The following is a 24,528-nucleotide window of genomic DNA, read 5'->3' on the forward strand; positions in this document are numbered from 1 at the left end:
CGCCCTTCCCCGCGCTCGAGCTGCTCCCCCCCCCCTTCCCCGCGCTCGAGCTCCTTCCCCGCGCTCGAGCTCCTTCCCCGCGCTCGAGCTCCTTCCCCGCGCTCGAGCTCCTTCCCCGCGCTCGAGCTCCTTCCCCGCGCTCGAGCTCCTTCCCCGCGCTCGAGCTCCTTCCCCGCGCTCGAGCTCCTTCCCCGCGCTCGAGCTCCTTCCCCGCGCTCGAGCTCCTTCCCCGCGCTCGAGCTCCTTCCCCGCGCTCGAGCTGCTCCCCCCCCCCTTCCCCGCGCTCGCCCTGCTCTCCTCCCCCTTCCCCGCGCTCGCCCTGCTCCCTCCCCCCCCTCCCCTTCCCCGCGCTCGCCCTGCTCTCTCCCCCCCTCCCCTTCCCCGCGCTCGCCCTGCTCTCTCCCCCCCCTCCCCTTCCCCGCGCTCGCCCTGCTCTCTTCCCCCCCCTCCCCTTCCCCGCGCTCGCCCTGCTCTCTCCCCCCCTCCCCTTCCCCGCGCTCGCCCTGCTCTCTCCCCCCCCCCCCCTCTTCCCCGCGCTCGCCCTGCTCTCTCCCCCCCCCCCACTTCCCCGCGCTTGCCCTGCTCTCTCCCCCCCCCCCCACTTCCCCGCGCTCGCCCTGCTCTCTCCCCCCCCCCCACTTCCCCGCGCTCGCCCTGCTCTCTCCCCCCCCCCCCCCACTTCCCCGCGCTCGCCCTGCTCTCTCCCCCCCTCCCCTTCCCCGCGCTCGCCCTGCTCTCTCCCCCCCTCCCCTTCCCCGCGCTCGCCCTGCTCTCTCCCCCCCTCCCCTTCCCCGAGCTCGCCCTGCTCTCCTCCCCCCTTCTCCGTGCTCGCCCTGCTCTCCTCCCCCCTTCCCCGCGCTCGTCCTGCTCCCCCCCCTCTCCCCGCGCTCGCCCTGCTCCCCCCCCACGCCCTGCTCCCCCCCTTCCCCGCGCTCGCCCTGCTCTTCCCCCCCCCCCCACCCCCCCCCTTCCCCACGCTCGCCCTGCTCTTCCCCCCCACTCCCCCTCCCTCTCCCCGTGCTCGCCCTGCTCCCCCCCCCCCTCTCCCCGCGCTCGCCCTGCTCTTCCCCCCCACTCCCCCTCCCTCTCCCCGTGCTCGCCCTGCTCCCCCCCCCCCTCTCCCCGCGCTCGCCCTGCTCCCCCCTCTGATGCAGGGACCATGCGGAGTTTCAATAACTCTTATGTTGAAAGAGACTTGCAGATCACGCGCACTGTGAGGAAATCACACTCGCCCATTGTCTTTTGCATTGTGTGGCACGGCCCTTCCCTTCGACAACTGTCTTCACACAAACGCATTGTGACTCATTGTGCTGGAACCATCTAATACAAGTGAAAGTGCTCCTCAATGTGTTGTGGCAGAACTCCCATACCCGGGACAACAATGCCCCGTCTGAGACACCGACCCGGTTCATCCATGTGCAACTGAGGCTTGGCACTGTTTCAGTATCCAAGTGTCTTCCTGTTTCCTTCAGTGTCTCTCAAAGTGATTTAGCATTCGGGGAATTCCCCTTCTCAGTTGACTGTATAATTGGCTGCAGTGACACTCTGTCTGATTTCATACCTTTGGAATGGAGTTACCCCTCTCCGCCACTGTATCACTGGAGTCCCCATCTCCTGTACTTAACATAAGAATTAGGAGCAGGAGTAAGTCTTACGACCCCTCGAGCCTGCTTTGCCATTCAGTAAGATCTTGGTGATCTTCCACATCAACTCCATTTTCCCGCCCGATAACCATATCCCTTGATTCCTCCAGGAATCGAGGAACACTTGCTTCCACGCTTAGCATGAGTTCTCAGGTGGCTGAACAGTCCAGTACAAGAACCACAGTCCCTGTCACAGGTGGGGCAGACAGTGGTTGAGGGAAGGGGAGGGTGGGACTGGTTTGCCGCACGCTCCTTCCGCTGCCTGCGCTTGGTTTCTGCACGCTCTCGGTGACAAGACTCGAGGTGCTCAGCGCCATCCCCGGATGCACTTCCTCCACTTAGGGCGGACTGGTCTTTGGCCAGGGTCTCCCAGGTGTCGGTGGGGGATGTTGCACTTTATCAGGGAAGCTTTGAGGTGTCCTTGAAATAAAAACCCTCTGGCTTCATCTGTTGCATCGAGTGTTGGGGCGTGCGCACTGATGACTGTGGCGCACTGGTTCCGGGATAGGGCGAGTCGGAGAGTCATGAGGCGTTCGTTAGCCCCGCAGGGGGAGTCTTTGAGGCGGTCGACCAGCCCGTTTTTGATGGCGAAGCCGACTCCATGGAGGTGGCGTTCTGCCCCTGGTTTCCCTTTCCAGAAGAAGGTGTAACCGCCACCATGTTCCTTGAGCTGGCTTTCCCCTGCCCGCCGGGTCTCGCTTCGGGCGGCGATGTCGATATCAAAGTGTCTAAGTTCCCGGGCAACTGTGGCGGTGCGACGTTCCGGCCTGTCGCTGTTGGGGTTGCCCATGAGGGTCCTGACGTTCCAGGTCCTGAACTTCATGTTAACGGAGTGGAAGATGCCCGTGCCTGTGATTTCTTTTAATGTGGGGTGGTCGTTGCACACGGGCTACCACCCGGGCTTAGCTGAGTGAGGTCTTGGTCCAGTGGCAAGGGGGGCCAGGACGACTGGAGACCAGGCACTGCTATATGGGCCTAATTGCCTCCGGCGAGGTGTTAACTGGGTAGCGCCCTTGTTGGTAGCTGGTCCAAGGCTTGGTTGGGGGCAGGCATTGGCCTACTGGGCTTCAGAGTGGGAGGGCAGGGGTACTCAATGACTGAGCCTCCGCAGCCCTCTGGGGTAGAGAATTCCAAAGATTCACCACCCTCTGAGTGAAGAAATTTCTCATCTCAGCCCTGCGTGGCTTGCCTTTTATCCTGAGACTGTGCCTGTCCTGATACCTGTATGAATGGATCCCCATCCTCTGTGCTGATGCCGGTACTGTGCCATTTTCTCACACCCCAATCTCGACGACAGCAACACGCAGCCCTCTCCTCACCTTCCTTCCCTGTGCCTCGCTGTGCCTGACAAAGGCCCGACAGCCCCCAGCCGTGCTGCTGGCTGTCCTTGGGTTCCCCACACCTCCACCTGGGTGCGGACGGCACGACAGCTCCTCGCCACGTCTGTTACTTGGGTCGAAATCGGGGGAGTGCGTGCGGTCTGGTCTGTGTCTCTCACTAACCTGCCTCTCGTTTTCCTTTCTGCAGGAATTGGACCGACAGCTGGGAGACCCAAAGTGGTTGGACATCATCGAGAAGGATTTGCACAGGCAGTTTCCATTCCATGAGATGTTTGCATTGCGAGGGGGTCACGGGTATGTATAACAAGAACAAGCTGTGTATTTATTGCGCCTTAGACGCTTCGCAGGAGCGTTGCCCAACAGAATTCGACTCCGAGCCACATCAGGAGAAATTAGGGCAGGTGACCAAAAGCTTGGTCAAAGAGGTGGGTTTTAAGGAGTGATTGGAAATCTATCCCAGGCTGTTAAGAGAAGTAAAAGAGGAAATAGCAGAGGCTCTGACCATCATTTTCCAATCCTCTTTGGCTGCAGGTGTGGTGCCGGGAGGACTGCTAACGTTGTATCGTTGTATAAAGAGGGAGAAAAGGCTAGACCGAGTAATTACAGGCCAGTCAGCCGAACCTCGGTGGTGGGAACATTATTGGAAAAAATCCCGAGGGACAGGATAAATCTTCATTTAGAAAGACACGGATTTATCAAGGACAGTCAGCATGGAATTGTTAAGGGAAGGTTGTGTCTGACTAACTTGATTGAATTTGTTGAGGTGGTAGCAAGGAGGTCAATGAGGGTAGTGTGATGTAGTCGATACGGATTTTAGTAAGGCTTTTGACAAGATCCCACATGGCAGACTGGTCACAAAAGTAAAACCCATGGGATCCAGGGCAAAATGGCAAGTTGGATCCAAAATTGGCTCAGAGGCAGGAAGCAAAGAGTAATGGATGATAGGTGTTTTTGTGACTGGAAGGTTATATCCAGTGGGGTTCCACAGGGCTCAGTGCTGGGTCCCTTGCTTTTTGTGGTATATATCAATGATTTGGACTGGAATGTTGGGGGTATGATTAAGAAGTTTACAGATGATACAAAAATCGGCCGTGTGGTTGATAATGAAGAAGAAAGCTGCGGACTGCAGGAAGGTATCGATGGACTGGTCAGGTGGGCAGAACACTGGTAAATGGAATTCAAGCGGGAGAAGTGTGAGGTAATGCATTTGGGGAGGGCTAACAAGGCAAGGGAATACACATTAAATGGTCGGACACTGAGCAGTGTAGAGGAACAGAGGGACCTTGGAGAGCAGGTGCACAGATCCCTGAAGGTAGCAGGCCAGGTGGATAAGGTGGTTAAGAACATACGGAATACTTTCCTTTATTAGCCGAGGCATAGAATACAAGAGCAGGGAGGTTATGCTTGAACTGTATAAAACACTAGTTGGACCACAGCTGGAGTACTGCGTGCAGTTCTGGTCACCACATTACAGGAAGGATGAGATTGCACTGGAGAGGGTACAGAGGAGATTTATGAGGATGTTGCCTGGAGTGGAGAATTTTAGCTATGAGGACAGATTGGATAGGCTGTATTTGTTTTCAGGAGTCATTGTATTCAGCGGAACACTGTGGGTGATTGGGACCGTGTGTGTGTGTGTGTGTGTGTGTGTGTGTGTGTGTGTGTGTGTGTGACACCTGATGTAGGACTGTGCACTAGGCAGTCCCTCGGAATCAAGGAAGACTTGCTTCCACTCTTTTTAAAAAAAAAAAAAAAATAATAATTCTTGGATGACTGAACAGTCAAATATGAGAACCACATGTCACAGGTGGGACAGACAGTCGTTGAGGGACAGGTTTGCCGCACGCTCCTTCCGCTGCCTGCGCTTGGTTTCTGCACGCTCTCGGCGATGAGACTCGAGGTGCTCAGCGCCCTCCCGGACGCTCTCCCTCCACTCAGGGCGGACTAGTCTTTGGCCAGGGACTCCCAGGTGTCGGTGGGGATGTTGCACTTTATCAGGGGGGCTTTGAGGGTGTCCTGGTAACGTTTCCTCTGTCCACCTGGGGCTCGCTTGCCGTGTAGGAGTTCCGAGTAGAGCGCTTGCTTTGGGAGTCTTGTGTCAAGCATGCGAACAATGCGGCCCGCCCAGCGGAGCTGGTCGAGTGCGGTCAGTGCTTCGATGCTGGGGATGTTACCCAATAGCTGCAGAGATCCACAGTGTGCGTGTGTGTGTGTGTCAGTGAGAGGTCCTGGTTCCCTTTATCTCATTTCGTACCACTGGTTCAACTTTCACCTGGACCAGTGGAGGTCAGGCCACTGTGAGTGGACCACTGTGGTGACGGTTTAGCTTCTGTTGCTGCGAACCCTCCCACATCATGTATCAGCTGACCGTACGGTAGGGCAGACAGGAAGCGGTGGCGTTGAGTTAAACATCCAGGGATCCTATTCACGATGTGATCCTTGCCTCGAAGCAGGAAGTAACCGGCTCTGTGTTCACATTGCAGACAGCAGGACCTGTACCGAATCCTCAAGGCCTACACCATCTACCGACCCGAGGAGGGATACTGCCAGGCGCAGGCCCCAGTTGCAGCCGTGTTGCTCATGCACATGCCAGCGGAGGTGAGAGACATCACAGGGAGCACACAGTCTGCATCTGATTGCAGTGCTCCTTGTATTATTACAGACTCGTTACAGTGTAGGGTTTGATTATTACAGAAGCAAAATACTGCGGATGCTGGAATCTGAAAATAAAAACACGGAAGCCTCAGGCGGGTCAGGCAGCATCTGTGGAGAGGAAGCAGAGTTGACGTTTCGGGTCGATGACCCTTCCTCAGAACGAGAGTGCGTTCGGAAAGAACAAATTCTTAAAGAGCACTGAAAGGGAGAGGGGAAGAAAGAACTGAAGGGAAGGTCTGTGATAGGGTGGGAGGCGGGAGAGATTCGGGAGACAAAAGGGACGATGGGCCGACTTGAGATGGTACTAGCAGAAGGCAGAAAAAGTTAGGATGTGAATGCCAGGATGATTATCAGCTGCCTTGAGAAACAAAGAGAGCAAAATATGGGCAGAGGTTCTGGTCTGAAACTGTTGAACTCGATGGTGAGTCCCGAAGGCTGCAAAGGGCCTAAACGAAAGATGAGGTGCTGTTCCTCGCGCTTGCGTTGAGCTTCATTGGAACAGTGTAGGAGTCCGAGGATGGAGAGATCAGAGTGGGAGTGGAGCGGAGAATTAAAACGACAGGCGACCGGAAGCTCAGGGGTCACGCTAACTGACTGAACGGAGGTGTTCTACAAACCGGTCACCCAATCTGCGTTTGGTCTCCTAATGTCGAGGAGACCACATCGTGAGCAGCAAATACAGTATACTAAATTGAAAGTAAATTACTTTCATCTGGAAGGAGTATTTGGGGCCCTGGACAGTGGGAAGAGAGGAGGTAAAAGGACAGGGGTTGCATCTCCTGCGCTTGCACGGGAAGGTGCCGTGGGGAGGGGGTGCAGGGGGTGACTGCGGAATGGACCAAGGTGTCGCGGAGGGGAGCGGTCCCTTCGGAATGCTGAGGGGGTGGTGGGAGGAGGGGAGGGGAAGATGTGATTGGTGCTGGGATCACGCTGGAGGTGGCAGAAATGGCGGAGGATGATCCGTTGAACCTGGAGGCTGGTGGGGTGAAAGGTGAGGACAAGGGGAACCCTGTCGTGGTTCGAGGAGGGAGGGGAAGGGGTGTGAACAGAGGTGCGGGAAATGGAATGGATATGGTCGAGGGCCATTTTAAGCACGGTGGAGGGGAATCCTCGGTTGAGAAAAAAGGGAGGCATGTCCGAGGCACTCGTGTGGAAGGTGGCGTCATCACAGCAGATGAGATGGAGAAACTGGATGAATGAAAAGGAGTCCTTGCAGGATGTGGGGTGGGAAGAAGTGTCGTCCAGGTAGCTGAGAGAGTCAGTGGACTTATAGTGAATGTTCGTCAATAGTCTATCCCCAGAAATGGAGACACAGAAGTCGTGAAAAGGAAGGGAAAAGTCGGAGATGGACCACGTGAAGGTGAGGGAAGGGTGGGAATTGGACGCAAAGTGAATGACATTACCTCGTTCAGGGCGAGAGCAGGAAACGGCACCGACACAGTCATCAATGTACCGGTAAAAGAGGTGAGGGAGGAGACCTGAGTAGGACTGGAACAAAGAATGTTCCACATAACCCACGAAAAGGCAGGCATAGCTAGGATCCATGCGGGTTCCCATTGCAACACCTTTAATTTGGAGGAAGTGGAGATAAAGGAGAATTTGTTCAATGTGAGAACAAGTTCAGCCAGGTGGAGGAGGTGGTGGTGGATGATGACAGGTTGGGCCTTTGTTCAAAGAAAAATTATTACAGACTGATTGCAGTGCAGGATTTGATTATTCCAGACTGATTACAGTGCATGGTTTGATTATTCCAGACTGATTACAGTGCAGGGTTTGATTATTACAGACTGGTTACAATGCAGGGTTTGATTATTACAGTCTGATTACAGTGCAGGGTTTGATTATTCCAGACTGATTACAGTGCATGGTTTGATTATTACAGTCTGATTACAGTGCTGGGTTTGATTATTGGTGTTTACAGTGCAGGGTTTATTACAATCTGATTACAGTGCAGTGTTTATTACAGACTGATTACAATGCTGGGTTTGATAATTACAATCTGATTACAGTGCAGTATTAGAATGATTATAGTGCAGGGTTTAATTATTACAGACTGATTGCAGTGTTTGATTATTACAGACTGATTACAGTGCAGGGTTTGATTATTACAGACTGAATTCAGTGCAGGGTTTGATTATTACAGCCTCATTACAGTGCAGGGTTTGATTATTACAGACTGATTGCAGTGCAGGGTTTGATTATTAGTGATTACAGTGCAGGTTTGGTTATTACAATCTGATTACTGTGGAGGGTTTGATTATTACAGTCTGATTGCAATGCATTGCTGGATTATTACAGACTGATTACAGTGCATGGTTTAAGTATTACAGTCTGATTACAGTGTAGTGTTTGATTATTAGTGATTACAACGGGTTTGATTATTACAGACTGACTACAGTGCTAGGTTTGATTATTACAGACTGATTATAGTGCATGGTTTGATTATTGCAGTCTGATTACAGAGCACGTTTGATTTTTCCAGACTGATTACAGTGCAGCATTTGATTATTAGTCTGATTACAGTGCAGTGTAGATTACAGACTGATTACGGTGCAGGGTTTGATTATTACAGTCTGATTACTGAGCAAGGTTCGTTTATTACAGACTAATTTCAATGCAGGGTTTGATTATTACAGACTGATTATAGTGCAGTGTTTAATTATTACGGTCTGATTACAGTGCAGTGTTTGATTGTAGACTGATTACAGTGCATGGTTTGATTATTGCAGTCTGATTACAGAGCACGTTTGATTTTTCCAGACTGATTACAGTGCAGTGTTTGATTGTAGACTGATTACAGTGCATGGTTTGATTATTACAGTCTGATTACAGAGCATGTTTGATTTTTCCAGACTGATTACAGTGCAGCATTTGATTATTAGTCTGATTACAGTGCAGTGTAGATTACAGACTGATTACGGTGCAGGATTTGATTATTACAGTCTGATTACTGAGCAAGGTTCGTTTATTACAGACTAATTTCAATGCAGGGTTTGATTATTACAGACTGATTACAGAGTAGTGTTTGATTATTACAGTCGGATTACATTGCAGGGTTTGATTATTACAGACTCATTACAGTGCAAGGTTTGGTTATTACAGATTAATTACAGTGCCGGTTTTGATTATTACAGACTGATTACAGTGTAGAGTTTGATTATTACAGTGATTACAATGCAGTGTTTGATTATTACAGTGACTACAATGCAGGGTTTGATTATTAGTCTTGATTACTGTGCAGTGTTTATTACAGACTGATAGTACAGGTTTTGATTATTACAGTCTGATTACAGTGCAGAGTTTGAATATTACAGACTGATTATGGTGCCGTGTTTGATTATTGCAGTCTGATTACAGTGCAGGGTTTGATTATTACAGACTGATTACAGTGCTGGGTTTGATTATTAGTGACTACAGTGCAGTGTTTGATTATTACAGTCTGATTACCGTGCAGTGTTTATTACAGACTGATTACAGTGCAGGGTTTGATTATTACAGTCTGATTATAGTGCAGGGTTTGATTATTACAGACTGATTACAGTGTAGTTTGATTATTACAGTGACTACAATGCAGGGTTCGATTATTAGTCTGATTACTGTGCAGTGTTTATTACAGACTGATAACCGTGCAGAGTTTGATTATTAGCCATTACAGTGCAGGGTTTGTTTATTACAGACTGATTACGGTGCAGGGTTTGATTATTACAGACTGAATACAATGCATGGTTTGATTAGTACAGACTGATTACTGTGCAGGGTTTGATTATTACAGCCTGATTACAGTGCAGGGTTTGATTATTACAGACTGATTACTGTGCGGGGTTGATTATTACAGCCTGATTACAGTGCAGTGTTTGATTATAGACTGATAACTGTGCTTGATTTGATCATTATGGTCTGATTACAGTACAGGGTTTGATTATTACAGTCTGATTACAGTGAAGGGTTTGATTATTAGTCTGATTACCGTGCAGAGTTTGATAGTCTGATTACAGTGCAGCATTTGATTATTACAGACTGACTACAGTGCTGGGTTTGATTATTACAGACTCATTACAGTGCAGTTTTTGATTATTACAGTCGGATTACATTGCAGGGTTTGATTATTACAGACTCATTACAGTGCAAGGTTTGATTATTACAGTCTGTTTACAGTGCAGGGTTTGATTATTAAAGTCTGATTACAGTGCATTGTTTGATTATTACAGACTGATTACAGTGCATTGTTTGAATATTAGTCTGTTTACAGTGTAGGGTTTGATTATTACAGTCTGATTACAGGGCAGGGTTTGCTGATTACAGGGCAGGGTTTGATTATTACAGTCTGATTACAGTGCAGGGTTTGATTATTACAGTCTGATTACAGGGCAGGGTTTGCTGATTACAGGGCAGGGTTTGATTATTACAGTCTGATTACAGGGCAGGGTTTGATTATTACAGTCTGTTTACAGTGCAGGGTTTGATTATTACAGTCTGTTTACAGTGCAGGGTTTGATTATTACAGACTGATTACAGTGCATTGTTTGATTATTACAGTCTGTTTACAGTGCAGGGTTTGATTATTACAGTCTGATTACAGAGCAGGGTTTGCTGATTACAGTGCAGGGTTTGATTATTACAGTCTGATTACAGGGCAGGGTTTGCTGATTACAGTGCAGGGTTTGATGATTACAGTCTGATTACAGGGCAGGGTTTGCTGATTACAGTGCAGGGTTTGATGATTACAGTGATTGCAGTGCAGAGTTTGGTTCGTACATTTATTATGGAGCTACTCTGCCATGACCCATGGCTTTACAGGGTCGTGGCTGTGCAACTGCAGGGAACATGACTGTGAGTCGTGTTAACACTTGCTGTCTCTCCATTTCCCCCACAGCAAGCCTTCTGGTGCCTGGTTCAGATCTGTGAGAAGTATCTGCCTGGATACTACAGTGCTGGGCTGGTGAGTATTGCCTCCAGCTGGGCTCAATCCTAGACACACGGACTCACCATACTGGGGCACCCTGCACAGAGAGAGGCGGTCACCATATTGTCCCCATGTCTTCATCAGTGACCTTCCCTCCATCCTAAGGCCAGAAATGGGGATGTTCGCTGATGACTGCACAGTGTTCAGTGCCATTCACACTGATAATGGAGCAGTCCATGCCCACATACAGCAAGGCCTGGACAACATTCAGCCTTGGGCTGATAAATGGCAAGTAACATTCGCGCCACACAAGTGCCAGGCAATGACTATCTCCAACAAGCGAGAGTCTAACCAGCTCCCCGTGATATTCAATGACATTACCATCGCCGAATCCTCCACCATCAACATCCCGGGGGTCACCATTGACCAGAAACTTAACTGGACCAGCCACATAAATACTGTGGCCACAAGAGCGGGTCAGAGGCTGGGTATTCTGTGGCAAGTGTCTCAGCTCCTGACTCCCCAAAGCCTTTCCACCATCTACAAGGCACAAGTCAGGAGTGTGATGGAACACTCTCCACTTGCCTGGATGAGTGCAGCTCCAACAACACAAGAAGCTCGACATCATCCAGGACAAAGCACCTCACTTGATCGGCTCCCCATCCACCACCTTAAACATTCACTCCCTCCACCACCGGCACACCGTGGCTGCAGTGTGTATCACCGGTGGGGGGGGGGTGAGGGACTGTGCTATCTCCAGGGTGGGGGTCACTAAGGGGACTGTACTATTTCCAGGGTGGGGGTCACTGAGTGAACTGTACTATCTCCAGGGTGGGGGTCACTGAGGGGACTGTGCTATCTCCAGGGTGGGGGTCACTGAGGGGACTGTACTATCTCCAGGGTGGGGGGTCTCGGTGAGGGGACTGTGCTATCCCCAGGGTGGGGTTCTCGGTGAGGGGACTGTACTATCCCCAGGGTGGGGGGTCTCGGTGAGGGGACTGTACTATCCCCAGGGTGGGGGGTCTCAGTGAGGGGACAGTGCTATCCCCAGGGTGGGGGGTCTCGGTGAGGGGACTGTACTATCCCCAGGGTGGGGGGTCTCGGTGAGGGGACTGTACTATCCCCAGGGTGGGGGGTCTCAGTGAGGGGACAGTGCTATCCCCAGGGTGGGGGGTCTCGGTGAGGGGACTGTACTATCCCCAGGGTGGGGGGGTCTCGGTGATGGGACTGTACTATCCCCAGGGTGGGGGGTCTCGGTGAGGGGACTGTACTATCCCCAGGGTGGGGGGTCTCGGTGAGGGGACTGTACTATCCCCAGGGTGGGGGGTCTCGGTGAGGGGACTGTACTATCCCCAGGGTGGGGGGGGTCTCGGTGAGGGGACTGTACTATCCCCAGGGTGGGGGTCTCGGTGAGGGGACAGTGCTATCCCCAGGGTGGGGTGTCTCGGTGAGGGGACTGTACTATCCCCAGGGTGGGGGGTCTCGGTGCGGGGACTGTACTATCCCCAGGGTGGGAGGTCTCGGTGAGGGGACTGTACTATCCCCAGGGTGGGGGGTCTCGGTGAGGGGACTGTACTATCCCCAGGGTGGGGGGTCTCGGTGAGGGGACTGTACTATCCCCAGGGTGGGGGGGGGTCTCGGTGAGGGGACTGTACTATCTCCAGGGTGGGAGGTCTCGGTGAGGGGACAGTGCTATCCCCAGGGTGGGGGGTCTCGGTGAGGGGACAGTACTATCCCCAGGGTGGGGGGTCTCGGTGAGGGGACAGTGCTATCCCCAGGGTGGGGGGTCTCGGTGAGGGGACTGTACTATCTCCAGGGTGGGGGGGGTCTCGGTGAGGGGACTGTACTATCCCCAGGGTGGGGGGTCTCGTGCGGGCGCTTTGATATCTCCGAGGGGCGGTCAGGTAGCTGAGCTCCAGGGTTTTGTCGTCCTACCTGAAGCCACCCACTTCTCCTTTCTCCCCGTTGTTAGGAAGCCATTCAGCTGGACGGTGAGATTTTCTTCGCTCTGTTACGCCGGGTTTCTCCACTTGCCCACCATCACCTGAAGAAGTTCAAGATCGACCCCATCCTCTACATGACCGAATGGTTCATGTGTATCTACTCCCGCACGCTGCCCTGGTCCACCGTCCTGCGAGTGTGGGACATGTTCTTCTGTGATGGTAGGTACCTCCACTGGGGGCATCTCACCCCTTACTGCCCCACCCCAAAACAATCCTTTTCCTCAATAACCTTCCCCCTCCCCGCCCAAACAATCCTCCTCCCCCATTTCAAAATAGGTTCCAATTTCAAAATTTGCAAACACTAAATTGGTGGGGTGTAATCAACACAGAGGAGAACTTCGACAAAATGCAGGAAGGCGTCAATAAATATGCAGAATGGGCGTGTAATTTGCAAATGAACTTCAATATAGTTAAGTGTGAGGTAATTATCGACCCATCGACTTTTACGGCACAGAAGGAGGCCATTCGGCCCATCGTGTCTGCGCCGGCCGACAAAGAGCTACCCAGCCTAATCCCACTTTCCAGCTCTCGGTCCGTAGCCCTGCAGGTTACAGCACTTCAAGTGCACATCCAGGTACTTTTTAAATGTGGTGAGGGTTTCTGCCTCTACCACCCTTTCAGGCAGTGAGTTCCAGACCCCCACCACCCTCTGGGTGAAGACATTTCCCCTCAAATCCCCTCTAAACCTCCCCCCAATTACTTTAAATCTATGCCCCCTGGTTGTTGACCCCTTTGCTGAGGGAAACAGGCCCTTCCTATCCACTCTATGTAGGCCCCTCATAATTTTATACACCTCAATCAGGTCTCCCCTCAGCCTCCTCTGTTCCAAAGAAAACAACCCCAGCCGATCCAATCTGTCCTCAGAGCTAAAATTCTCCAGTCCCGGCAACACCCTCGTAAATCTCCTCGGTACCCTCTCCAGTGCAATCACGTCCTTCCTGCAATGTGGTGACCAGAACTGCACGCAGTACTCCAGCTGTGGCCTAACCAGTGGTTTATACAGTTCAAGCATAACCTCCTTGCTCTTGTATTCTATGCCTCGGCTAATAAAGGTAAGTATTCCGTATGCCTTCTTAACCACCTTATCCACCTGGGCTGCTACCTTCAGGGATCTGTGGACCTGCTCTCCAAGGTCTCTTTGTTTCTCTACACTGCTCAGTGTCCTACCATTTAATGTGTATTCCCTTGCCTTGTTAGCCCTCCCCAAATGCATTACCTCACACTTCTCCTGATTGAATTCCATTTACCACTGTTCTGCCCACCTGACCAGTCCATCGATATCTTCCTGCAGTCCACAGCTTTCTTCTTCATTATCAACCACACGGCCGATTTTATATCATCTGCAAATTTCTTAATCATACCCCCAACATTCCAGTCCAAGTCATTGATATATACCACAAAAAGCAAGGGACCCAACACTGAGCCCTGCGGAACCCCACTGGATACATCCTTCCAGTCACACAAACACGCATCAACCATTACCCTTTGTGTCCTGCCTCTGAGCCAATTTTGGATCCAACTTGCCACTTTGCCCTGGATCCCATGGGCTTTTACTTTCATGACCAGTCTGCCATGTGGGACCTTATCAAAAGCCTTATTAAAATCTATATACACTGCATCATACACACTGCCCTCATCGATCCTCCTGGTTACCTCCTCGAAAAATTCAATCAAATTAGTCAGACATGACCTTCCCTTAACAATTCCATGCTGACTGTCCTTGATTAATCCAGGTCTTTCCAAATGAAGATTTATCCTGTCCCTCAGGATTTTTTTCCAATAATTTTCCCACCACCGAGGTTAGGCTGACTGGCCTGTAATTACTCGGTCTATCCCTTTCTCCCTTTTTAAACAAAGGTACAACATTCGTAGTCCTCCAGTCCTCTGGCACCACACCTGTAGCCAGAGAGGACTGGAAAATGATGGTCAGAGCCATCTTTTCTTTTGCTTCTCTTAACAGCCGAGGCCCTGGGTTACATTTCATCCAGGCCGAGGGTTTTAACCACTTTCAAAGCTGCTAAACCCCTTAATACTTCCTGTCTCACCATTTTTATTTAATATAATATTTCACACTCCTCCTCCTCCCTGATTACAATGTCTGCATCGACCCTCTCTTGTGAAATTGCTCACTTGGAGCGCTGAGCACCATTCTGGTTAGAGTGCATTTGGAGCACTATGAACTGTTCTGGTCTCCATATACCTTGGTTAGACCACACTGGGAGCACTGTGCACAGTTCTGGTCTCCATATACCTTGGTTAGACCACACTTGGAGCACTGTGCACAGTTCTGGTCCCCATATACCTTGGTTAGACCACACTTGGAGCACTGTGCACAGTTCTGGTCTCCATATACCTTGGTTAGACCACCCTTGCAAGCACTGTGCACAGTTCTGGTCTCCATATACCTTGGTTAGACCACACTGGGAGCACTGTGCACAGTTCTGGTCTCCATATACCTTGGTTAGATCACACTTGCAAGCACTGTGCACAGTTCTGGTCTCCATATACCTTGGTTGACCACACTTGGAGCACTGTGCACAGTTCTGGTCTCCATATACCTTGGTTAGACCACACTTGGAGCACTGTGCACAGTTCTGGTCTCCATATACCTTGGTTGACCACACTTGGAGCACTGTGCACAGTTCTGGTCTCCATATACCTTGGTTAGACCACACTTGGAGCACTGTGCACAGTTCTGGTCTCCATATACCTTGGTTGACCACACTTGGAGCACTGTGCACAGTTCTGGTCTCCATATACCTTGGTTGACCACACTGGGAGCACTGTGCACAGTTCTGGTCTCCATATACCTTGGTTAGACCACACTTGGAGCACAGTGCACAGTTCGGTCTCCATATACCTTGGTTAGACCACACTTTGAGCACAGTGCACAGTTCGGTCTCCATATACCTCTGTTAGACCACACTTGGAGCACAGTGCACAGTTCTGGTCTCCACATACCTGGGTTAGTCCACACTTGGAACACTGCACAGTCCTGTCTGCATAATATAAAAATAAGATATAGAGGCACTGGAGATTCACTAGACTGATACCAGAGAGGTTTTACCTATCAGGAGCGAATGCACCTGATAAATCTTCTCCACCGTGAAGATTTCTAATAGGGTAGATGTAGGGAAGATGTATCCACTTGTGGGGGGGACCAGAACTTGGGGCCACAAACAATGATCACTCTAATTTTGATTATGTGGTCCATTCAAAATAATGCATTTTTTGTATTGAAAAGTGTTGCAATATTTTGGCTGTGACTTTGTGAACTGAGTGTCAGATTGTCTAGTAGTTCACCACAGTACTATAACAGTTACGGTTCAGGTCTTTGAGTGTCGAGAATAATTGAAACAAGTCTCATCTATTCCAATAGAAGCATAGAAATTTACAGCGCAGAAGAATGTAGGGTTAGGACATGCATCATGTCTGCACCGGCGATCAAAGAGCCACACGGCCCTCGGTCAGCAGCCCCAATGGTCACACACAAACCTATGAACAATGACGGAAAGGCACAGAGCACCCAGCCCGCCTCTCACAACTGCGACACCCCTTATACTGAAACATTCTACACTCCACCCCAACCGGAGCCATATGATCTCCTGGGAGAGGCAAAAACCAGATTTAAAACCCAGGTCAATTTAGAAGAAAAAAATCTGGGAAAATTCCTCTCCGACCCATCTCGACGATTGAAATACTTCAATCGCAAATAGTAAAGTACAGACAAGCAAACCACACGAGCCTCTCACCTTGTGTACTATATGTTTAAACAGAGGGGATCAGACTCCGCTCTGGTGTCCCGCTTCAAGTTCCTAACTTGCAGTCCCTGCTTCTCGAGGTGTTGCTCCTTGGTTCTCTCTGCTTGACTCGCCTTTTCTCTCTACATTTATATCATTCTTGGACTTAGTCTAAATGCCCAATCTGCCCGTGGGGTGACTCATATCTAAGGCCACATTCTTCCAGAACATCTTGTGGTAGTCACAAGGCATCTGACGTTTTCTTTGACTGATTATACAACCTATGATTAGATGAAGGTTGGCGGCCTTTGACTTTCCGTGTGTTTGCTTTTGTTGTGATTATCGTGTCCGGTTCCGTTGCGACTTGCTGTCCCGTATATGCGACATGTCTTGACCCTATAGTGGCTGCAGTATTTTTCACAAAAAGCCGACTGCGCTGGTTCCCTGGGGCTCTGCGTGGCCATGCAGCTTATAGGGAACATTGGCCATAAATACAAGAGAGTCACTAATAAATCCAATAGAGAATTCAGGAGAAACACTTTACTACAGGGAGTGGTTGAGGCAAATAGTATCGATGTATTTAAGGAGAGACTGCATAAACACACGAGGGAGAACAAATATAAGAACTACGAGCAGGAGTCGGCCATTTGGCCCCTCGAGCCTGCTCCGCCATTTAATACAATCATGGCTGGTCTGATCATTGTTCGCAACTCCACTTCCCCGCCCGCTCCCCATAACCCTTTACTCTCATTGTTTAAAAATCTGTCTATCTCCGCCTTAAATATCTTCAACAACCTTTTATGTGGCATCTTATCGAATGCCTTCTGGAAATCCAAATACACAACATCCACTGGTTCCCCCTTATCCACCCTGCTGTTACATCCTCAAAGAACTCCAGCAAATTGGTTAACATGATTTCCCTTTCATAAAACCATGCTGACACTGCTTGACTGTATTATGATTTTCTAAATGTCCTGCTACTGCTTCCTTAATAATGGACTGCAGCATTTTCCCAACGACAGATGTTTCACTAACTGGCCTATAGTTTCCTGCTTTCTGTCTCCCTCCTTTCTTAAATAGAGGCGTTACATTTGCGGTTTTCCAATCCGCTGGGACCTCTCCAGAATCCAGGGAATTTTGGTAGATTACAACCAATACATCCACTATCTCTGCAGCCACTTTTAAGTCCCTGGGATGCAGGCCATCAGGTCCAGGGGACTTGTCCACCTTTAGTCCCATTAGTTTGCCTAGTGCTTTTTTCTCTAGTGAAAGTGGTTGTTTTAAGTCCCCACCCCGCCCAATAGCCCATTGATTATCAATTATTGGGATGTTTTTAGTGTCTACTGTGAAGACCAATACAAAATATTTGTTCAAAGTCTGCCATTTACCTGTTTCCCATTATTAATTCCCCAGTCTCATCCTCTAAGGGACCAATGTTTACTTTAGCTACTTCCTTTTTATATACATATAGAAGCTCTTAGTGTATGTTTTTATATTTCTTGCTAGATTACTCTCTCAAGCTACCTTCTACTCTCTCAACATTTTTTAGTCATCCTTTGCTGGTTTCTAAAAATTTCCCAATCCTCTGGCCTTCCACTATTCTTCGCAACATTGTATGCCTTTGTTTTCAATTTGATACCATCCACATTATGCTCTCATCTGCCATAATTTTGCCGACTCACTTAGCCTATCTGTATTCCTTTGTAGATTCTTTGTGTCCTCCTCACAATTTGCTTTCCCATCTTTGTGTCATCAGCAAATTTGGCTACATTACACTCGGTCCCTTCATCCAAATCATTAATATAGATTGTAAATAGTTGGGGCCCCAGCACTGATCCCTGTGGCACCCCACTAGTTACAGTTTGCAAACCTAAAAATGACATTCATCCCAACCCTCTATTTTCTGTTAGTTAGCCAATCCTCTATCCATGCTAATATATTATCCCCAATCCCATGAGCTCTTGTGCAATAATCTTTTATGTGGCACCTTATCAAATGCCTTCTAGAAATCCAAATACACCACATCCACTGGTTCCCCCTTATCCACCCTGCTTGTTACATCCTCAAAGAACTCCTTCAAATTTATCAAACATGATTTCCCTTTCATAAAACCATGCTGACTCTGCTTGATTGCATTATGATTTTCCAAATGTCTCGTTACTACTTCCTCAATAATGGACTCCGGCATTTTCCCAATGGCAGATGTTAGGCTAACTGGTCTATAGTTACCTGCTTTCTGTCTCCCTCTCTTGTAACTCCCCTATTTAACATTTGTGGTTTTCCAATCCGCTGGGAGCTCCCCAGAATCCAGGGAATTTTGGTAGATTACAACCAATGCATCCACTATCTCTGCAGCCACTTCTCTTAAGACCCTTGGATACAGGCCACCAGGGGATTTGTCCACCTTTAGTCCCATTAGTTTGCCTCGTGTTTTTTCTCTCGTGATAGTCCCTACCCCGCCCAATAGCCCCCAATTGATTATCAAGTATTGGGATGCTTTTAGTGTCCCCTACAATGAAGACCGATACAAAATATTTGTTCAAAGTCTCTGCCATTTCCCCGTTTCCCATTATGAATTCCCCAGTTTCATCCGCGAAGGGACCAACGTTTACTTTAGCTACTTTCTTCCTTTTTGTATACCTGGAGAAGCTCTTAGACTGTTTTTATATTTCTTGCGAGTTTACTCTCATAAGCTATCTTCTCTCTCGTTATCATTTTTTTAGTCATCCTTTGCTGGTTTCTAAAAATTTCCCAATCCTCTGGCCTTGCACTGTTGTTCGTAACATTGTATGCCTTTGTTTTCACTTTGATACCATCCTTGAGAAACATAGAAATTTATAGCGCAGGAGGCCATTTCGGCCCATCGTGTCCGCGCCGGCCCTCGGTCAGCAGCCCTGAAGGTTCCATATAAACCTATGAACAAAGACGGAAAGGCAAAGAGCACCCAGCCCAACCAGTCTGCCTCACACAACTGCGACACCCCTTATACTGAAACATTCTACACTCCACCCCAACCGGAGCCATGTGATCTCCTGGGAGAGGCAAAAACCAGATAAAAACCCAGGCCCATTTAGGGGGGGGGAATCTTGGAAAATTCCTCTCCGACCCATTCAGGCGATCGAAACTAGTCCGGATCACCCTGGCCGTATTCGATTCCCTGCCGTACTTAACATTATATACGCGCCGGCCAACAAGAGATTATTCAGTCTAATCCCAATTACCAGCTCTAGGTCCGTAACCTTGCCGGTTACGGCACTTTAAGTGCCCATCCAACCATCTCTTAAAAGTCCATATATACTACATCGTACACACTACCCTCATCGACCCTCTTGGTTACCTCCTCAAAAAATTCAATCAGGTTAGTCAGACACGATCTTCCCTTAACAAATCCGTGCTGACTGTCCCTAATTAATCCTTGCCTTTCCAAATGTAGATTTATCCTGTCTTTTGGGACTTTTTCCAATAATTTTCCCACCACTGAAGTTAGGCTGACAGGCCTGTAATTACTCGGTCTATCCCTTTCTCCCTTCTTAAACAAGGGTACTACATTAACAGTCCTCCAATCCTCCGGCACCATGCCCAGATCCAAAGAGGACTGGAAAATGATGGTCAAGGCTTCAGCTATTTCCTCTTTTACTTCGCTCAACAGCCTGGGATGCATTTCATCCGGGCCTGGGGACTTATCTACTTTCAAAGTTGCTAAACCCCTTAATACTTCCTCTCTCACTATATTTATTACATCCAGAATATCACACTCCTCCTCGATAGCAGCATCTGCATTGCCCCTTTCCTTTGTGAAAACAGATGCAAAGTACTCATTAAGAACCCTCCCAACATCTTCTGTCTCCACACAAAGATTACCCTCATGGTCTCTAATAGGCCCTACTCTTTCTTTAGTTATCCTCTTACTCTTAATATATTTATAGAACATCTTAGGGTTTTCCTTCATTTTACTGACCATGAATTTTTCGTGCTGTCTCTTTGCATTCCTAATATCCTTTTTAATTTTGCCTCTTAACTTTCTATATTCCTCTAAAGATTCTATAGTATTTAGCCATTGGGATAGGACATAAGTGTCCCTTTTTTTTCTTAATCCGCCCCTGGAAGTCCCTAGACATCCAGGGGGCTCTAGAATTATTATTCCCACACTTTTTCTTTAAGGGCACATGTTTGGCCTGAGCCTTCCGCATCTCCTCCTTAAATGCCTCCCACTGTTCCGACACGGATTTACCCACAAGTAGCTGTTTCCAGTCCACTGTGGCCAAATCACTCCTTAACTGAGCAAAATTAGCTTTTCCCCAATTTGGGACCTTTATTCCAGGCCTATCCTTGTCCTTATCCATTACCAACTTGAATCTGACTGAATTGTGGTCACTGACACCCAAGTGTTCTCCCACGAATACCCCTTCAACCTGCCCAGCTTCATCCCCCAAAACTAAATCCAACACCGCCCCCTCTCGTGTTGGGCTTGCTACATACTGACTAAAAAAGTTCTCTTGGATGCATTTCAAGAATTCCGCACCCTCTATACTCTTCACACTATATTTGTCCCAATCAATATTTGGATAGTTAAAATCCCCTACTGTTACTATCTATGGTTTTTGGACTTAACAGCAATTTGCCTACATATTTGCCCCTCTATCTCCCTCCCACTGTTTGGGGATCTATTTTCTACGTTTCTACAGCAGGGTGGGGTACTGAAGTTGCATGTTCAGCCATGAACTCATTGAATGGCGGTGCAGGTTCGAAGGGCCGAATGGCCTACTCCTGCACCTATTTTCTATGTTTCTATACACGCCCAGCAGTGTGATCGCCCCTTTTTTATTTTTCAATTCGACCCATATGGCCTCATTTGATGATCCCTCTCACGTATCATCCCCCCTCACCGCTGTAATATTTTCTTTAATCAGTACCGAAACCCCCCCCCCCACACCCCCCTTTTTACCCCCCCCCCCCTCCCCTCTGCCTTGTCTAAAAATCCTGTACCCAGGAATATTGATCTGCCAAACCTGCCCCTCTCTCAGCCATGTTTCTGTAATGGCTATAATGCCATACTCCCAAGTGTCTACCTGTGCTCTTAGCTCATCTGCCTTATTCACTATACTCCTTACATTAAAGTATATACCATTCAGCACAGGAACACCTCCTTGATTACTGCATACTTAGCTCTGTTTCCTCTGTCTTACACATTCACTTTCTAAATTATTGCTATCCCATTTCTGCTTTACTTCCTTCCCTATTAAATTTGTTCTCGGGTTCCCATCCCCCTGCCAAGCTAGTTTAAACTCTCCCCAACAGCACTCGCAAAACTCCCCGCGAGGATATTGGTCCCGGTGCTGTTGAGGTGCAACCTGTCCGGTTTGTGCAGGTCCCATCTCCCCCAGAAGCGGTCTCAATGCCTCAAGAATTGAAAGCCCTCCCTCCGACACCAACTCTCCAGCCACGTGTTCATCCTCTCTATCCTTGAACTCATTAGCACGTGGCACCGGTAGTAACCCGGAGATTGCTACCTTTGGGGTCCTACCCTTTAATGTTCTTCCTCGCTCCCTGAATTCTGCCTGTAGGAGCTCATCCCTCTTCTTACCGATGTCGCTGGTCCCGATATGGACCACGACCTCTAGCCGTTTACTCTCCCCCCCCCCCAGCATGCCCTGCGTCCGCTGTGTGACATCCTTGACCCTGGCACCAGAGAGTCACAAAACCATTGGGGAGTCATGTCTACGGCCGCAGAAACACCCGTCTGTTCCCCCTAACTATAGAATCCCCTGTCACTGGAGCTCTTTTATTCTTTGTCCCTCCCCCCCCGCTGTACAGCTTTGCCACCCGGGGTGCCTTGGAATTAGCTCTGGCTGCACTCCCCAGAGGCACCAGCGCCCTCACCGATACTCGGAAGTGAATATCGGTTGGAAAGCGAGATGCACTACCTGCCTAGCGTTCTTCATCCATCTGGTGCTCACCCACTTCCCCTCTACCTGCACGCTTTTAAGTTGCGTGGTGACCACCTCCTGAAACGTGCACCGTATTGACTCCAGCTGCCGCTCCAGTTCCGAAACGCGGAGCTAGAGCAGTTGAAGCTGGAGACACCTCCTGCACACATGGTTGCCCCGGCTGCTCAAAGTGTCCAGGGTTTCCCACATGCTGCAGCATGTGCACTCCATGGGACTGAGCTGCCCTGCCTTCCCTCTAGTTACATTTATCTAATTTAAACTCGAATTAAAAAGAAAAAGAGAAAAGAGAGATACTTACCAACTCACCTCTGTGACCTCACTGACCTCTAGCCTCCCGAACACACCAATCCCTGTGGCCTGCCGACCCCCCAGACTCCCTCCCCCCCCCCCCCCCCCCCCCCCCCCCCGGAATCTCAGACCTCCCGACCTCTCGGTCCTCCGAACTCCCCGACCTCTCGGTCCTCCGAACTCCCCGACCTCTCGGTCCTCCGAACTCCCCGACCTCTCGGTCCTCCGAACTCCCCGACCTCTCGCTCCTCCGAACTCCCCGACCTCTCGCTCCTCCGAACTCCCCGACCTCTCGGTCCTCCGAACTCCCCGACCTCTCGGTCCTCCGAACTCCCCGACCTCTCGGTCCTCCGAACTCCCCGACCTCTCGGTCCTCCGAACTCCCCGACCTCTCGGTCCTCCGAACTCCCCGACCTCTCGGTCCTCCGAACTCCCCGACCTCTCGGTCCTCCGAACTCCCCGACCTCTCCTTAGTCAGCCAGGGATGGTTCATCCTTCTCTTAAGAGTCTTTCTTTCTCACTGGAATATATCTTTGCTGAGAGTTATGAAATATCTCCTTAAATGTTTGCTACTGCTTTTCGACATTCTTACTCTTTAATATATTTTCCCAGTCCACTTTAGCCAACTCTGCCTTCATATCTTTGCAATTACCTTTATTTAAGTTCAGGACACTAGTTTGAGATTCTCACCCTCGAACTGAATTTGAGATTCTAATATGCGATGATCATTCTTCCCAAGAGGATCCTTCACTACGAGATCATTCATTAATCCAGACTTGTTACATATTACCAGATCTAACATAGTCTGCTCCCCGATTAGTTCCGCAACGTATTGTTCCAAGAAACCACCCCACATACACTCTATGAACTCTTCCTCAAGGCTACCTTTGCCAATTTGATTTATCAATCAATATTTAGATTAAAATCACCCATGATTATTGCCATATCTTTAAGCCTCCATTATTTCTTGATTTATAGTCTCTGCTACAGTGTACCTTGTGTTAGGGGGCCTATAGATCACTCCCACCAGTGACTTATTTTCCTTATTATTTTTTATCTCCACCCAAACAGATTCCAATCTTGATCTTCAGAGCCAATATAATTTCTCACTACTGCACTGATCTCATCCTTAATTATCAGAGCTACCCCACCTCATTTTGCTAATTCTTACAAAATGTCAAATACCCCTGAGTGTTCAGTTCCCAGCCTTGGTCACCTTGCAACCATGTCTCTGTTCTGGCAATCAGAGCATACCCATTCATTTCGATTTATGCCGTCAACTCATCTATCTTGTTATGAATGCTGCGTGTGTTCAGATAAAGAGCTTTTAATTTTGTCTTGTGTGTACACGCTCTGTCCCTTCCTGTCCCGCTCTGGTTATCATTACCCCGATCACTACCCTGCACTTTTGCCGCCTTCTTTCACTTCAATGTTTTACATTTCCGCTCACTGGATGCCTCTCCCTCCCCCAACTATTTAGTTCAAAGGAAGAGAAGAATATGCTGATAGGGTGAAATGAGGTAGGCTCGTGTGGCGCACAGACACCGGTGTGGATCTGTTCGACCAAATGGCCTGTTTCTGTGCTGTATTTACTTGCACACTTTGCAAAACAATTCTTCCTCCACCCCGCTCCAAAGTGATCGGGTCTGCCCCGCCCCTCCCTTGGAGACCAGGCTCCGTGCTGACCGCCCTGCTCTCCTTCCATGCAGGGGTGAAGGTGATATTCAAGGTGGGGCTGGTGCTGCTGCGCTACACGCTGGGGTCTCACGACAAACTGCGGAACTGCCAGGGGATGTACGAGACCATGGAGAAACTCCGCAACATTCCTGTCCAGTACTTGCAGGAGGACTTCCTGGTGCATGAGGTACGAGTGGGCGTGGCGAGGGGCACGGAATAAACCTTGGGGATGGGGGGGGGAAAGAGTCGGATAATTGTGCACCCCGCGGGGGGGTGGGAGGGGAGAATAGGTGGTTATTGGTACACTCCGGGGGGGGATAGATGGTTATTG

The 24,528-nt window shown here is 49.4% G+C and overlaps 1 protein-coding gene across 1 annotated transcript in view; it reads left to right on the forward strand.

Moving 5' to 3' along the window:
• LOC139248107 (TBC1 domain family member 10B-like) overlaps positions 1-24,417 on the forward strand; it is a 61,701-nt gene extending 37,284 nt beyond the window's left edge. The window contains exons 5-9 of the mRNA XM_070871857.1: positions 3,171-3,277; positions 5,467-5,581; positions 10,512-10,577; positions 12,514-12,703; positions 24,230-24,417. Coding sequence (XP_070727958.1) covers positions 3,171-3,277; positions 5,467-5,581; positions 10,512-10,577; positions 12,514-12,703; positions 24,230-24,417 — 666 coding nt within the window. The remainder of the gene's footprint in view (positions 1-3,170; positions 3,278-5,466; positions 5,582-10,511; positions 10,578-12,513; positions 12,704-24,229) is intronic.
• Positions 24,418-24,528: the final 111 nt, after the last annotated feature.

The sequence above is a fragment of the Pristiophorus japonicus genome, unplaced genomic scaffold (genome assembly GCF_044704955.1).
Source record: "Pristiophorus japonicus isolate sPriJap1 unplaced genomic scaffold, sPriJap1.hap1 HAP1_SCAFFOLD_29, whole genome shotgun sequence".
NCBI classification, from domain to species: domain Eukaryota; kingdom Metazoa; phylum Chordata; class Chondrichthyes; family Pristiophoridae; genus Pristiophorus; species Pristiophorus japonicus.